The sequence below is a fragment of the Carassius auratus genome, chromosome 2, assembly GCF_003368295.1.
Source record: "Carassius auratus strain Wakin chromosome 2, ASM336829v1, whole genome shotgun sequence".
In the NCBI taxonomy this organism is placed as follows: domain Eukaryota; kingdom Metazoa; phylum Chordata; class Actinopteri; order Cypriniformes; family Cyprinidae; genus Carassius; species Carassius auratus.
Window position 1 is genome coordinate 3,000,731 of NC_039244.1, and position 17,982 is coordinate 3,018,712.

General features: G+C 33.3%; 2 protein-coding genes across 3 annotated transcripts in view; both read left to right on the forward strand.

Moving 5' to 3' along the window:
• The first annotated feature begins 1,165 nt into the window (after positions 1-1,165).
• On the forward strand, positions 1,166-8,705 carry LOC113112564 (NADH dehydrogenase [ubiquinone] flavoprotein 2, mitochondrial). Its single transcript, XM_026278258.1, has 8 exons — positions 1,166-1,310; positions 2,362-2,424; positions 2,911-2,973; positions 3,134-3,250; positions 4,316-4,484; positions 5,451-5,560; positions 6,671-6,747; positions 8,535-8,705. The coding sequence occupies exons 1-8, from the start codon at positions 1,269-1,271 to the stop codon at positions 8,626-8,628; spliced, it is 735 nt and encodes a 244-aa protein (XP_026134043.1). The 5' UTR covers positions 1,166-1,268; the 3' UTR covers positions 8,629-8,705.
• Positions 8,706-10,966: 2,261 nt separating this feature from the next.
• LOC113112570 (ankyrin repeat domain-containing protein 12-like) overlaps positions 10,967-17,982 on the forward strand; it is a 50,772-nt gene continuing 43,756 nt past the window's right edge. Inside the window, exon 1 of one of the 2 annotated variants that reach the window (XM_026278267.1) lies at positions 10,967-11,185. The gene's annotated coding sequence lies outside the window, so the exon portion shown is untranslated. The remainder of the gene's footprint in view (positions 11,186-17,982) is intronic. The other variant, XM_026278275.1, reaches the window with a different exon arrangement.

Below are 17,982 nucleotides of genomic sequence, written 5' to 3' on the forward strand. Positions count from 1 at the left end.
CTTTAATCATGCCCAGTCTGCTCAGCACCGCCTCCACCAATCAGAGCGCTCCATTCAGCACTCCTACTTTTCCATTGGCTGAGCAGCTGCTCGGCTGCTGATCCCACTGCAGAGGGAGGCTCAGAGTCTGACGGATGATCTGCATGTTTACTGAAACACACACACACACACACGTTCGTTTTTGTGAAAAGTGGGGACATCCTATAGGAGTATTAGTTTTTATACTGTACAAACTGTATATTCTATGGCCCTACACCAACCCTACACCTAACCCTAACCCTCACAGGAAACTTTGTGCATTTTTTCTCTCTTAAAAAAAACTCAGTCTGTATGATTTATAAGCGTTTTGAAAAATGGGGACATGGGTTATGTCCTCATAAGTCACCTTCTCCTTGTAATACCGGTGTCATACCCATGTCATTATACAGAGTTGTGTCCTGATATGTCACAAACACACACAAACACACACACACACACGTTTTAGTTGACGGGCATAATGGGAACAAATCATGGATTTCATTACAAAATAGTTTTTATAATTATACTTGAAGAAATTAAAGAAAACAAATGACGATGAGGACATAAAACTAACACACAAACAAACCATAAAAAACACAGAAATAAGTGAATAAATATTTGGTTAAATAAAGTCTTTGTGATTTGCATGACTCATCCCCCCTCTGTCCTAACTCTGGATTTTCCTGCCCACTCATGGAATGGGAGTTGATGCCTACGCTGAGATTTCCTGGAAAAGAAGCCAGTTTCATTGGGAAATCGAATCTCATTTGTTGAACTTTCAAAACTAAGGAATTTCTACTAAACCAAAGACTAGTAGAACATATGCACAAATATTTAATTACAATTACAAATATACTACCTCAATAAGTATCATACTACATTGATTCTGTTATTGTATTTAAAAAAGAACCAAAAAAGTATTAATTTACTTTCATTTGAAATAAACCACAATTGGTTACAATATTTGGTTACATTGTTGCATGACCAACCGTTTTAGCATTTAAGCACTTAAGTTCTACAAGTATGCATGCTGAATGTCTGTGTTATTTTTATCATGGCATGTCAAGAACAACACAATGTGCATCTGTATTTTCCATAGACAGTAGAATAAATTTTCCTTCTGCTTCTCGGTGATCCATTATACAGACTCTAGAGCGTCCCTTGCGTAACTAGACCCGCTCAATCGATCTCGCGTTACTTGATGACGCCCGCCATTGCTTGTGTTTAAATTGACCTAGCGTATTAAGAAGATGTTTTTCTCTTCAGCTCTGCGCTCTGCCGTGTCTAATGCGGTAGGGTAATTTTATATATGTTGTATGTGGATTATTCATGAGGTAGATGAAGGAATTGCATATTAATTATCTTGTAAAGCGACGTTGACATCTGTGCAAGGACATGAAGCTAATGGGCTAACAGCTAATAATGATGCCAGATTGTGTTTATATAGACACTCTTTACAACTGTGATGTATTTGAATAACTTATCATACAAAAATATGTTTTTTAGAAGTTGTTTCTATTCGCCCAGATAGGTTGAGTTGAGGTTGTGTTAAAACAGAATTTAAGAATGATTTCTGAAGGATCATGCTTCACTAAATACTGTAACGTTAGTAATGATGCAGAAAATTCAACATTACATCACAGGAATAAATAATATTTTAAAGTATATTAAAATAGAAAACGATTGTTTTAAATGTCAAAATATTAGGTTTTTTTCTTCATCTGTATTTCTGTTCATACAAATGCATCCTTGATGAGCAGAAGATACTTTTTTTGAAAACATTACAGATATTACTGACCCCAAACTTTTGAACAGCAGTGTATATATTGCAATGACTAATGCAGCATAAAAAAAGTATAATAGAGCATAAGCACTGCATACTTAGTGCACAAGATATTGTATATTTATATTTAGTCATTTATCAGACGCTTTTATCCAAAGCAACTTACAAATGTGGACAACAGGAGCAATCAATTGTAGTATTAAAACAACTACTATCAGATCCAAAACTAAAAGCTTAATCTGTATAAATACTATGCACATTTTAATCAAATCAAATAAAAATGACAAATGCATACCACAAAATTAAAAAAGTTAACATTTAAAAACTAAAACAATTCAAAATATCAAAGAACAAAAGGTAAAAAGAGTATCAAACATAGGTATAAAAGCCTACAATGTATATTTCTAAAATAAAAAAAACAAACACAGTTGTGGTTCCCATAGATATAGCTATCATTATTATTAATTATCTAGAATTATTGCATACAATATACAAAAAGGGATGTGTTGGTTTAGCAGTTAGTAAAAAAAGAAAATCTTTTCTTTGTATTTCTTCTTCAGGCGAGACACGTCCGCAGTTTGCACCAGACTTCTGCTCGAGCTGGAGCAGGAGGAATCTTTGTGGTGAGACTTTACTTTATTGTGTTTATTGCAGCATTTGCACTGATATGCATGAGACACGTCATATTCAGTAATATGAAATCGAGCTAAATAATTACACTGATGTTTTCTGTAGAGCATTTTTATAGCTGAGTTTGTTTCATAAGTAGAAAACTCTGCAGCGTTGACTCGAGCTGAATTCCGACTCTATTGACTTTTAATAGTTGAATTAAGCTTTTTTCATAATTTGATATACTCCGTTATTGAACTGAAATGAATCAACAGTGAATTGATTGTCACTATAGTCTTTTCAGAGCTGCTTTATTTTTTATATATAATTAAAGAACTTTGCTACAGTAATACTGTTATTTTTCTTGTTTAACACTGTGATGCTGCTGTAAACATCTGTGTTGTATAAAGCGCACATACGCAGCCTTAACCAGAAGGACACATTATTATTCTAAAGCTCTTGTTTTTGTAGCATGGTTTGATCTGCTTTCATTATTCCAGCACAGAGACACACCGGCCAACAACCCAGAGACTCCATTTGAGTTCACCCCAGAAAACATGAAGGTGAGAGAAATCTAACCGCATATTATTTACATTTTTGATATCCATTTTTGCTGTAATTTCACATCTGTATTCCACGGGTGAGATCAAATATGTCTTGCTGTGGTCTGTTATGTTGAATAAAGCTCATAGCTGTGTGTTTGTTCTCTCTGGTGTGTAACAGAGAGTTGATGCCATCATTAATAATTACCCAGAGGGACACAGGGCGGCTGCCACTATTCCTGTGCTGGATCTGGCTCAGAGGCAGCACGGATGGCTTCCTATTTCAGCTATGAACAAGGTGACATGCGCAAGCAGTGCATATTTTAAATGATTTAATAGTGTATACATTTATTTGAGCTATTCTATTAGCTATGAACAGTGTTAGTTAGTGTTAGTGACATTCTATTATAGTTTTTCTTAATGTGTTGGTATTTTCTATTTTAATTTTTAGTAATTCTATTGTGTTTGTCACTTTTATTATTTTTTCTGTCTTAAATGTGTATATAGATTAAAAAATTTTTTTATTTATTAGTTTAATATTTTATTTATAGTTTAGATATTTTTTTATTTTTTTAATATATATATGTAATTTCAGATAATGTTTGTTATTTCAAGTTTATTTATTTATCTTTACTACAATAATTGAGTGCAGTCTCTGTTTAAGAATTTTTTTGTTATTATCTGATAATTACAAATTCATGGACGAAGTCATGGAAACTTATTGTGTGGAATCCTATTAATAACCATAGTTAAAATGTGGAAAATTCAATAAATGTGACATGCAAATTTTTATTTTAGTTGATACTTTGTTTTTATTTGATACAATGTTTTTGTCTTTGTGAAGTATTTTGTGCACAGCAGTATGTTTAAATCACCCAGGCTTCATGAAACACATGGCATTTATAACATTTATGTATATAAAACACTATATTCTTGCACTTCTGGTTAGATGCTAACTGCATTTCTTTAGCTCTGTACTTGTACTCTGCATAATGACAATAAAGTTGAATCTAATCTAATTTCCATACTGTAAAGTATCAAACCTGCTATAGATATTCAGCATTTTACGTATTCAGTAATTTGTGGATATGTTGTCATAAAAAGTATGAAACAAACCCTGTACCATGATCTAATGGTTTATTTTTTATTCAAACAGAAGCTTGTACAAAGTGCTAGCCATTCCTCCAGAGGTGCAAAATACAATCAATATTATATACAAAAATATATATTTGTTAAATTGTGACGGTGAATGTCCTGTTATTTTATAACATATTAAAATATTGAGTTTCTCATATTTTTGATGGAAAGCTATGGTCCTCCTAAAAGCATTCGTGTCTGATGTGATTTCTGATTTCTCCTGCAGGTGGCAGAGATCCTGGGCGTTGCTCCGATGAGGGTTTATGAAGTAGCCACTTTCTACACCATGTTCCTCCGTCAGCCGGTGGGAAAGTACCACATCCAGATCTGCACCACGACGCCCTGCATGCTCTGTGACTCCGACAGCATCCTGGAGGCCATCCAGAACAAACTGGGTGAGCGAGAACCCTTTCCAGCTCTCCATACAGAGATCTCGACTCGCACGCCACCAGTAAACACACTCGCTGTATAAACAAGCCAAAGCCAGGCTGCTAAGAGATGCGAATATTTGAAGATGCTGGGTTAACACACTTAGGGATTGCAATAATCTTTTTCTGAGAACAATTTGTTTTAGAAGCAGAAACAAAATAGGAAGCTATTAAGATTGAAAGGCAGTGTTATTATTTAATATTTACTCCCCCTCATGTTATTCCAAGTCATTACTTTTTTCTTGTCAATCATGTTTTTTTTTTCTTCATAGCAAAATATTCTTTTAATTATCTTCTTTAGTGTTCCATACAGTGCTATTTCAGTATCATTGATATATTATTGTAATTAATATTTGTTTCTTCAAGCTTGAAATTATGAGAATGAGAAATTATGCCTTGTCAACTAGTTGAAATAACATCAAATTTGATGTAATAAAAATGATTAAATAATTATATATACGTGATAATATACGTTTATATATATATATATATATATATATATATATATACACACATTTAAATGTCCTTTTTTTAAGTTACACCTAAGTAACAATTATGCATTTAATTTTAATTTAATTTAATCAGGTTTTAAAGTTGGTGAGACCACAACAGATAAATTATTCATATCAAAATTAATTTTTTAAAATGGATTTCATTTTTATATTTTCTGTTTGCACTTTAATTTTAGATTTTAAATCATTTTTATTATTATTGTTTTAAATGTCTATATAGTGTTTACTCTATATCTTTATTAATCCTCATCTTAGTTTCTTCAAACAAAAAATTATGAGAAATGATGCATTGGCAGCTGAAAAAATAATATATATAATATATATATATGTATATATTAGTAGTAATATAATAAAAATATAATGTATGTAAGTAATGACTACATATTTAATTTTCTAACCCAAAAATTATCTCTCCTTTCAGGTATCAAAGTTGGCGAGACCACAGCAGATCAATTATTCACGCTCACAGAAGTCGAATGTCTCGGGGCTTGTGTGAACGCACCAATGGTCCAAATCAACGATAACTATTATGTGAGTATGATCACAAAGCTTGATGATGCCAGGTTTAATCTCACCTCTAGAGGAGGCAGTTTCTCCAGGTTTGTACCTGTGCTGAGAGAGGCCTGTTATTGTGTTCATCTGGACATATGTGCTTTAAAGAGTCTAAAGAAATCCTTATCTTCTGATTGGCTGATAATCGGCCAGACTCACTTTATGAATGGAGAGCGTATAAACAAATAAACTTTGCATACTGTAAGTGTAAAAATAATAGTGCTACTATTAATTATTATTACTACTATACATCATCAGTTAATAATATTGATAGTGTTGAGTGTATTAATATTGCTTTTTGATTTACTGAAGTTTATTTTAATATTCAAAAAGTAAAAACAGAATGCAAAACATAAAATAAAATTTTTGTTGTATTAATTGTCTAATTTGTCAAAAAAGTATGCAGACACTAAGAAAGAACTAATTATAATTATACAATTAAAAATAATTATTATAAAACTTCATCTAAAAACTAGTGCATAGTTTTTTTGTTGTATTGTAATTTATTTGAATTGTCAAAAAGTTGAGAAAGAATGCATAATGTACAAACAAAAGAGTTTTGCATAAATGTAATTGTATTAATAACAGTCCTAATTATACAGCAGCAAAAAAAAAAAAAAAAAAAAAAAATATATATATATATATATATATATATATATATATATATATATATATATATATATATATATATATATATATGCATTTTTTTGTATTCTAATTGTCAAATCTGTCAAAAGAATGCATATTGTAGTTATAATGCTAATAATTATTTTTCATTTAATTTTAAATCAAGATTAATTTACTAATTAGATCTCCCTCCTTATCAGTGGTGAATATTCCTTGGGTTGTGTTTGTTTAAAGATATTTAACCCCTTTTAGGAACATCTCTGCAAATCTAAAGCCTTTATTTTCTTTGTGCAAAATATAATTCGTGTCTTTGATTTTGGTGAAATATGATCTAAACATGTTCACTGAATTCACAAGCTCATTTATCTCTTTAAGACGGAGATCATAGCATAAGTTATAATCAACGGATTCTCCATTAATCAGTGTTTCCTGTGGACTTCCTTCTCTTATTTTGGTTTGTAGGAGGATCTTAAACCATCAGACATCGAGCAGATTATTGATGAGCTGAAGGCAGACAGAATTCCTCCTCCTGGACCCAGGTACATAAATCTCCCTTCTTTTAATATTACTTTCTGATAAATGCCATTTTAATGTAATGTTAAAGTATTCATTGCATGTATCATCAGATTCCTTCCACAAATTGCAAATATAGGTTTAAAGCATCTATGATTTAATTTTTTAATGCAAATTCACTGAAGTTCAACAGTGAACTGATTCATCATTTGTCATCACTCAAAATGCATGGTATTTTCATGTATTAAAATGTTTTATATATTTAATGTGTGATAAATTGATGTTTAGGATGCATGCAATGCTTTGTTATATTAGGGATGGTGCATATAAATGATTAAATGATTAGTTATAATTCTAGTGTTCACCATTTAATCTAATAGTGTTTTGTTTAGATAAAAGCAATGTAGACTTAATTATTCCAAACTATATTTTGCATTGCATTTAACGTCTTACATTAAATTAAGTCCAATTAGTTATAATGATTCCTCTGAAAATTATAATTATATTATTTCAGAGTAAATACATAACTAATATTAAGCTCAAATTCTCCTCTGCTCACCACGACTGTATTTATTTGATCAATAATACAGTAAAACTTTAATATTGTGGAATAATATTAACATTTAAAATAACTGTTTTCTATTGTAATATATTGAAAAATCAAATGTATTTCTGTGATGCACAGCTGTATTTTCAGCATCATTACTTCAGTCTTCAGTGTCACATGATCTTCAGAAATCAGAATTATATGCTGCTCAGTTATTATTGGTGCTCAATGAACAGTATTTATTAGAAATAGAAATGTTTTGTAACATTAGAAATGCCTTTACTGTCTTTTAATCAATTTAATGCACCCTTGCTTAAAGTATTGCTATTATATATATATATATATATATATATATATATATTTTTTTTTTTTTTTTTTTTTTTTTTTTTTTTAAATATAAAGGTATATGTTTTTGCTATTTTTAGTCTTATTACTTGGTAATGGTGTATCCTATAATGTCAGACCATCTTTCTATTAATTCCATCTATCTTTGAAGACTTTAAAGAGCAGCAGGGAGAATTTTATGTGAAAGCAATTCATCTTCTTTGGTGATATATTTCGATCTTCTTCAGAAAATGTGCCAAGCCAAATGATTGGTTTATCTGGTTCTGAGTCAAGTACAGTTTGGTTGTGATGTCATGGGAGTTTTGGGGACATTCACAGACACAAGCTTATTACAAGGAATGACTGTCAGATGAAGGGTCAGCTGTTAGTTGTAAGAGCCCGATGGTGAGCTCATAGACACCTAATGTTATCTTTAGAAGAGAAATAAATAATCAGGCGAACATTTTACATCTAAAAAAACATCATCATTTAGAATTAAAAGCCTATTTCGTATCCTGTTCTCGAGCTTCTCTGCAGAACGGTCTGTTTTTATTGGTGGGGTTCACTCAAGACGTCCACTGCTGTGATTGGCTAACACTTCACTTATTAAAATAACAGATGGATGCTGATGTGACGTCATGAAAACGTGTCATTTGGGTTAAAAAAATGTAAACAAGTGCGTATCAGTGGGCATGGCTAAAGGAGGCGGTGCTTAGCCACACTATTACATCATAAAGTGGCACATTCCAAAACGAATTGTTTCCTGAGCTTGTTTCAGTATAAGTTGTTTTTAGATTAATGAGAAGGTTTTGATTGTACATTGACCTCTTATGTCAAAAGATCAAGGGATTTTTAATTTCTTAGTTCATCAGGTCTCTTTAATGAATCGTTTTGGCATGCTAAGAATGTTTTAATTGATTGTGATGATCTTGCTTCCATCAGGAGTGGACGTTTTTCATGCGAGCCTGCCGGAGGTTTAACCTCTCTGACTGAACCTCCTCCTGGACCGGGCTTTGGTGTGAGGCCTGACCTGTAAACGGACTGGCGTGATCTTGAGTCCTTGTAAACCTCAGACATGTTGTGTATGTAAATAAAATATGATCATTAATTATACCCAATAGACTAGTGTGAATTTTATTGTTTCTTTTTTGAACGTTGAGACTTGTGAAATGGTATTGGAGCATTATGTTTATTCATATCCCTTTAAAAATATTTTGTGATACAAAAAAGATCCATGTTTACATACAAACAGTTTCCCATTTTATTCATGTTTCATTCCAAAAAAATAGTTTAAATGCTCTACAGCTAATGGAATATTTCTCAACACACAATAATCAGCATGTTCTAAGTTAACAAAGACGTAGGCCCTATACATGTACATATTTACAGATTAAGGTATTTGCATGAAAAAAAAAACCCAGATTAATATGCCATATGTCTTATATAGATTTATTGACACATTGGGGTTATGGCATATTCATCAAAATATGCCCAAATGGTAATTAATTCAGGAATATTCTTGTGCATGGTCACAGTGAGGGCCTCCACTCCTAATATACTTTATACATACAGTAATATGGCTTAGTCTTCTGTTACTTTGTGTATTTGATATAAACAATGCTTTAAAGACCTACATTTTGCCATCCATACAGCATGACCTCATTGACAGTGGCAGATGCAAGATGTATAAACGAGCATCATCAAAAGAGCAAGCATTTCTGAGGCTGTTCCACATGCACTTCTCCATACACAGCCTCACCATTCAGACAAGTCTTTCCTTACAAAACGGCAATATTACAGTAGTGCGAAATAAATATACTATAGTACATGATTGCCATAATCATATACCATGGGATTTACAGTACTTGCAGAGAACAATATCTAGAAAGCAGTGTGTTTGATATGTGTGCGTGTATATATATCAGGTACAGTTACTGTCCTATGACAATAATCAAAAACTTTTTAAATATTAACCACTTAATAGGTGTATCAGTACTCCAGGTAGTACCATGATATTTAATTTTTACTGTTAACCTGGAAAGCCATTAGATTCATATTCACAACTAGAAGAGAAAACAACAGTGAAAAAAAACTAAGTTAAATGGTTTGATTCAAGTCATAGTTATTAATTAAAATCACTGAATCAACCTAAAATTATGGGTTAAATAGTTATTTGGAAACAATTGCAGGTCACCACTATTTCCAATACATAAACGATTAGGTCACAAGTTATAATCATAACCAGTAATGCATAAAAACAAGTTGTAGTTATTAGTTGATTAAACCAAGACAACATGCTGCTGCCAAACACTACTTGCATGCTTAATTTTATGCTTATGCAATTGTATGAATGGTAATATCATAACAATGTATGATACTTTGTTATAACCCAGTTCTAAACAAAACGGTTACATATGTCAATGTGATCACTTCTGAGCGCTACATTTCATGCAACTGACTCTAGCTGGTCTATGCATGTGCGTGCACGTGTCCGTGTGCGTGCGTGTGTCTAGCCAGCGCCCATCCCCCTAACTCTCTCTCTCTCACACACACACACAGTTCTCCCTTGTGATTTGAGCTCGTTCTGCAAAGTAACACCAACCCATCCACTGCGCATGCGCCAACTCTCCCTTTTTCCTATATCATGTAAATAATCAACTGCGCCACAACAATAATAACCGCCAAAAGCAAGACAACGGCGTTATAAACGAGCGAAATTAGAATCAGACACGTGTTCCGAGATCGCCATAACAGAATAAATTACGTTGAATCGCACTCGTCAAATACCTTCTTCTCCTCGCGCCTCTCCGACACAAACGTTCCAGAACTTTCACGCTCGCGCGCTACAGCGTCGGACGGAAAGGGTGACGTCACAGTGTGCAGCGCCAACCCCCCCAACACAGGAAAAAAATGACGAAAAACCCTCATATAAAAACTCATTCACGACATGAGATAAACAAAAAGTGTATGTTTTTCACTTGTAAAAAGATATAATATGAATAAATATATAAAACAGATTCAATTAAAAATTATTCACACATCTTAAATGAAAATGAAACTAATATTTACATATAATTTTAGCCCCCCACAACAACGCATCATGTATTTTAGGTACTTGTTTATTGAAAAACGAATGAAGAAATTATAATGAAGTAATCATTTAAAAATAAATACATGAGTCTAAATGTATTTGATTCAATTAAAAAGATGAATTAGAAATGGTTTAATGTAATACAAATGTGTATATTGTATGTAAATACATGATTAAATATTGAAATACATACATAAAATATTAACAGAATAGAGAAGTATTAAAACGTGCAAGGAAGCGAGCACGAGCGCAGAACGTGGGTCACGTGGTCCCCGTCCTCCAATGAGCGCTTCCGCGTGCTTGTTTTTTTCGCTGGGGCTTTTAGAGACGGGACCGACGGCGATCTTTTCAAAAGCAGCGCTGAGAGACGTCACACAGCTGTAGGGTTAATGTTCGGTTTCTACCCTCCGACACACGCGTTTTTTTTTTTCTTAAAACCGCCGAATATACGTCCTCTGCTCGTAGGTGAATGACGAACAGGAAGCTGAAGGGCGCAACGACGGTAAGCGGAAAGTTTCAGCTGTTGTTGTTTTTTGGTCGCGGTTCGCGACTGAAGAACGAGGAAAACGCGTTGAGTTTTGCTACGTGAGAGATTGCTTAACCGATCAGTCTGTGTGCTAGAACAACAGTAACACATGATTTTCGAGGCTTCTTGTGAACGTTGCTAGCTGTGTGCCGTGCGTGCGTCAGTGACAGGCGCGATTGGTGTGCGTTGTAAGCGGGCGTGAAGCGCTGGAGGCCCCGTATGTTTCCTAAACCCACTGCGGGCTCATTGTCTGCGCGTGAGGGCTGGCGCAGACCGCAGCATGATACTGTATGCTATAGCTTTAAATCATAATCCGGTTTAAGTTGGATGTTTTCTGTCAGACACGTTGCATTTATTGTAATTTGCATTAATTTCCACCACCAATTATTCCTCTTTAAATGCCTCGATCGTGTCTGGCATCAATGCATGGAATGTATGTAAATATATAATTGCGAGGTGTTTGTTATATTGAGCGCGGTTGCAGCTGCGACGTGCATGCAATGTTGTATCCATGCATGCATCTCTCTCTCTCTCTGTCTCTCTGTTTGTGTGTGTGTGTGCGTGTGGTTTGCACAAAGCTTTATTTGGTGACCGTCTAAATATGATGTATATAATATATATGGTTTTAAATATAATATTATGCAAACATTTGCATAAAAATGCTAAATTATATAACATGTATTTGCATTTATAATTGTTTAGTGTAATCTTTTGTTGTTAATTGTTAATTGGCTTTCATTTTATATTGAGAATAATTGTTTTTGGATAATAATTTAATACATTTTTAATGTAAATATTTACATTTGTTTGTAAATGTCTATTTTAATATAATAATATTTTTTGAGAAGACAGGTCTGTATATTGAAAATGTTTTTGTTTGCAGGGAGGCTCGTAATTCTGCAAGCAGCCATTTAATTAATTTGTGAATAATGAATTATTGTTGAATATTTACCTATGATATATAAATATTTAAAGCTGATTTAAAGGGAAGAAATTGCTTACTGTAAAATGTAAAAATCTACATTTAAAACGCACTAATAAATGGATTTAAAGCTGTAAATAAAACTAAGATTATGAGGGTACATTAACATGAAAATAAAAATTTTGGTCTATTTCAGAGATTCACATTAAATTCTGTATTAAATTATTAAATTATGTATTTATACTGAAACATAAATACATTACTTATGAAATTTTCTAGTAATTTCTGAGTGGAAGTTGTTCCTACACCATTTTTTCCCCCAGTGTAGACAGATTATCGTTGTGGTTATGTAATGATTTAAGCATTTTTGGTTGTAGCTTCAAGGTTGTGATTTGACATTTGTTTTGGGGGGAGGACAGATTTGAGATTCATTTTAGCCTGTGAGTTTACAGTCTAGATCAGATGTTTACGCCCTCGCTCCTTTCGCTTTGTTCTGCGCTCACACACTTTCAGAATGACATATTTGGGATTATTATTCAAAGATCCCAGTTTTCCACAGCTGGGCCACCGTCCAAGGAGAGCCTTTGGCTCCTGCTGTTTTTCCATTGACCCTTTTTAAAGTCACAGGGACACATGCACGAAAGGCCCGGTGTGAGAATCTACATTATGACAAATAATAACAGGCTCGTCTCTGTCCAGGCTGCTTCAGGTCTCCTAAAGCATCTTTTATAGTTATATGGCATGTTTTTTCTTAGATAAAGGATCCGTGGCGGTGCTGAACTGTCAAGGCAACAATCAAATATCTCCGGGAGATGAAAAGCGACACCGATTAAGCCAAAATAAAGAGACTGACAATGAAATTGAGTTTAATGGTTAGAAATAATAAACATAGCCTCAAAAAGGCAGATTTTCTGAGTTAAGACACTGACACACATTTGTTTTTCTCATTTGGGCCTAGAAGCTAAGTTTGCTGTTATGTCAAACAGCCACTCCTCTCATCCTAGTGCCATTTATTTATTTTATCATCAATTCACAATATCCCAGTCTTCATGATGTGTTTTAACTTAACGTCCATCCATACACTGATTTACAGCACCGTCAGAACAAAGAGTATGCCGCTATGCTGTGCAATAATGTTTGTTTTGAATGTATTATTGGGTGTCAGTTTTAATAATAGTGCCAAACAAATAAAACTATTGAAACTAATGTCAGTGACCGACAACTATATCCGGTTGGCTGATTATTAATAGTGGCATTCTCCTTGTGTCAATTTCAAATGTCGATGGCATTCTTTGTAAACACAAATATTCTATTTATTAACATCTTTGAATATTTGTATAGATTTTAGACAACATCAGCCACCTTCCACTACTGATAATTGTATTATTGTTTGGTAAAAATCTATATTGGTCAAACAAGCCTTGTAAACACTTTCTTGACAACATTTTCTAATAATAATAGTGTCTGAAATATGTGTTTATTTAATTTCAGCAGTTTTATACATTCATCTTTTTCCTTAAATTTGATCATTTTCATCAGCATTACCTTTCACTATACAATTCACCTATTGATATTTGTATTATTTGCCAAACCAGCTTTGTAAACAAATATTCTTGTCAAAATAAATATAATAAGAAATGTTTTTGAGTGTATCCGCAAAACTAAGCAGGAAATATTGTCAAATAAGTGTTTATTTGATTTAAACAAATATATGTACGTCTCATTTCTCATAAATTACTTTTTATATATATATAAAAAAAAAACAGTATTACTGAAGTTAGTAAATAGTGTGTGAAATATTTAATGAAATTTTATGTAAGTCTCATTTTATGTAAATTGGATTATTGAATATATAGTATCATAATTTTATCAGCAAATTTGATACTGATATCTTTAGCCATTAAAAATTGTAGTTGTGTTATTAGTACAAGTATGTTAGTCCAATAGTACATAGTACAATGATTTAAAACCTGAAAGCTCTAGTGCATTTAAAATAATAACATGCATTTTCAGACAGATCATACTTTATATACTTGAGAAATTGAATAAGTGAATGAATAATATATTCACATTTCGCTAATTATTTTCTTTTGCATTTCAAATTATGCATTAATTTTAACTTTAAAGAATGCAATGTACAACATAATACATCAACAACATGTCTGTCTGCAAGAAATCAGATGTGCACCAACTGGCACTGCACATTTCTCTGCTCTGTTTACAGTCGTGTCCTAGTTTTGCTTTCATTTGCACAGATGACACTGGAACGCTGCAGCGTTTCTGTCGAGTTCATTCACTGCACGCCGGACGGTTAGAGCAGGCGTATTTCCATGGAGCTCCTGCGAGCTGCTTGCATGAGAGGGAGGGAGAAAAGAGGAAAAACGGCAGAGACAGAAACGTGTGTGTGACTCACTCTCCTACCCATTAGACGCTGGCCTTTGTGATCTGAACCATTCCCTAAGAGACCTCTCTCCCCGCTTCAAGTTCAAACTGAATGCCATTTTTATTTTGCCGAGCTCTTCTTTTTTCCCGCACAGATGCATAGCTTTGATATACGAGGTTTTTAACGCAGACAAAAAAGGGCTTTGTGTCTGTCTTCCTGATGTTGACAAAATTCGGCACGTTTTATATTGCTGTTTTAGCTTAAATTCTATCTGTATTTGGTCCTGTTTTGCGAAATGAAGGCAGCTGATTGTCTGATTAAAGTGGCAAGGTTTGAAATAGGCCCTTGTTAAGAGCTTGTATTTCTCGGGCTGCTTTATCCTGTGTGTTTGAAGAGATTTCAGTATCGCTGGCCCTCAGATCCATTTCATATAAGCGCTTGCGAATTTTGCTGTGAACAAATGTAATCCAGCAGCCGTAGTGTTGTGCCTCTTTAATGTTTGTTATTTAATATTTTGGCTAATTTGATCATTCTTAACCGCTGCTATTAGTCAATCAGTATGGGTTTTTCAGAATCTCAGATCTTCAGAAATCAGTATAATATCCTCAAGAAACATTTCTGATTATTATTAATGTTAAAAACTGCTGTGCTGCTTAATTTTTTTTTTACTGTATTCTTTGAAAAATACATTTCAAAGAATAGCTTTTTTTATGGAAGTTGTTTCAATAAATGTAATGCATACTTTATATATTAAATGTTACTGCATATAATAAAATTTCCAATATTGAACACACAAATTTATTTATTTAGCATTTATTGGGCTCACTAAAAATATTAGAACATTTGCTGTACATACATATATTCAACACACATTTTCAGATCAATTAGGTGGACACAATATATCTCAATCAACATTTATTGGCCAATTAATTGGTCTGGCGGATATATCGGCTTGGATGTGTGTGTATTTTAAAGAGAGTTTGTTGCCTAAAATGCTTTTGGTGTAAAATGCATTGTAGCTTTTTAGAGAGGAGAAGACCAGCATTGTTCAGCTGCGACACCTACATAATCACAACATCATGCCACACTGGTCGCCATGTACTCTTTATACACCTGCTCTTCTCACCGTGATGCCATCAACATTACAGTTTGCCCTTCAGATCAGTGAACACTCTCATTTACAGCTGCGTAAGTCACAAATGTCGAACATTTTCCCCTCTAGCATTTCTCTTAAACCGCACGCATGAATCCTCTTTGTTTCCTCTTTTACGAGTCCCTTATAAAAAAACGACCCGAACTGGGAAACCCCCTGTGAAAATACGTCAAGTTTCATCCTTCACCGTACAAAGGTCAGGCTTTGAAAGCTTGAGCGGGACGTTTGGGTAACGCGTGGCTCTCTGGGCGTGTAGGACTCAGCTGATGCGGTGAATCGAGTCTCTCCCCGCGCTGTTTCCACTACAATGGAAATTCACAGCATTGAAATACTCTTTACTAGCATTATCTTAGTTTCAGTGACAAAGACTCCTCTTGTCAAGAACCCTTTCACTTTGTATAGTGATCTTGAATTGATATACGGTTCTTTGGAGATTAAGAAAGCTCTTGATGCTTCCTAATGGGTTTTTTTTTTTCAGAAGTTTGTATTGGTTTCCTGTTATTCTCAGATTATCTTGCTTGGAAGGATGCATAGATTTGCACCAGGTCAAATGAATAGTAATAAGTTAATGTTAATTAATTTTCATATTGATTCAGGTCATAGTAGAAAAGCTAGTAGCAAAACATCGGTGCTAATTGGAGTATTGTTTACAAGAAAATACTACTACAGTGTGTCTACTTCTGAATTACCCATTCAGTTTCTTGACATTTCTTTAATTATTTATTAAATAGACCAATTTGGAGTAGACTTCACAGTTATGTCAAATGCAGCTGCGCTTGCATTGTGTTGGCAGAAAAACACAGTGAACAAGTGAAGGGAAATGTGTAAAATCCATGGAATAAGACAATTGTTTTTTACTGATGTCGAAATCAGAATGCAAATAATTCTTTATTGAACACTGTCATCAAAAACACCATTGGAAGCTAAACGCAGATGTTTAAACAGACCCACTATGGATGAGACCTGCTATGCTTACTTTAATTTTTAAACATACGTTAGATTTTAGCAATAAGTCTACATGATATTCACATTTACAGTTCACAGGGGACATATTGTATTAGCCCTGCAGTTACAGCATGAAATAGCCAACTATTTAAACATCACACAATTCTGGCTTTAATTTCTCGCAAATGCAAGTTTGTATCTCTTAGTTTGGACTTTAAAACTCAATTTAACTCAACAATTGCAAGTTTGTCAATTCTGAGTGTAAAAATAGCCTGATTATAAACTCATGATTTTGACCCGAGGGGAAAATAGAGAATGACGAGCTGATTTTTCTTATCAGATTTTTTATTTTTTATTTTTATTATTTTTTACTACTGGTTACCTTTTTATTATTTTATTCCTTAGACTTCTATTTTAAAACTTTCATTTCCTGCCACCATATATACTCTGCCCACAAAAAACGTCATCCCTGTTTACAAACACCAAATTGGTCTGTTATGAGAAAAATAGAAATTAAATCCTACACCATTTTAAGTGTATCATAATGAAAGCATTGTATGGACGATTAAAACTGGTCTTTGTGCTTACATTAACATTACATAAAAAATCAAGCGTTTCCCTTATAGGAGACTTTATTTATTAATAAGCATTTGCCTCCAAGCTGATTTGCCGTACAACATTTAATCTCTTTAGTGTTACAATTTGTTTAAAGAAAAAAGCATATATAAATATAAGTTATTTAAGTTTACAATAGTGAAACTAAAAATGTAATCACTATAAAAATAAGGAATTTCTCTTTTTATTTGGCTTTTAGTTAGATGATAATTTACCTGTAAACCGATGTGAATTTGCTTGAAGAACCAGGCGTTTAAAAATGATTTGCAATTTTACAATTCACTCCATTCCATGTAAGAATATCTTTGCAACGTTGATCACAGAAATCTCTTAAAGAAATGTATCTTAAAAGAGAAACTATAAAAAAAAGGTATAAGCTCAGCAGCATGCTTGTCTGATATGAAGTCTTGGTTTTCTATAAGTTTTGCATCTTAACGAAAGCAAAACTGACGTTATTGAGTTTGTGCCCTTGGTGTTTCAGGTACTTTTAATGGTGTCTTGGGAGATTTGGTCCCCTATGTAAAACACTCTTTGAAGAACTTGCTATTTTTAATTCTGCCCTCAAATCTGATAAACAGATAAATGGTGTAGTTAAATCTAGTTTTTTTTTTTTTTTTTCAAATAAGATCATTGTAAGGCTAAGAGGTTTTCAACATTTGCAGAGTTGGGGAGATTGATTAATGCATTAATTTCATCTAGACTTGACTTGTTATTCTCTTTATACTGAAGTGGGTCAATCCAACATTAGTCATCTT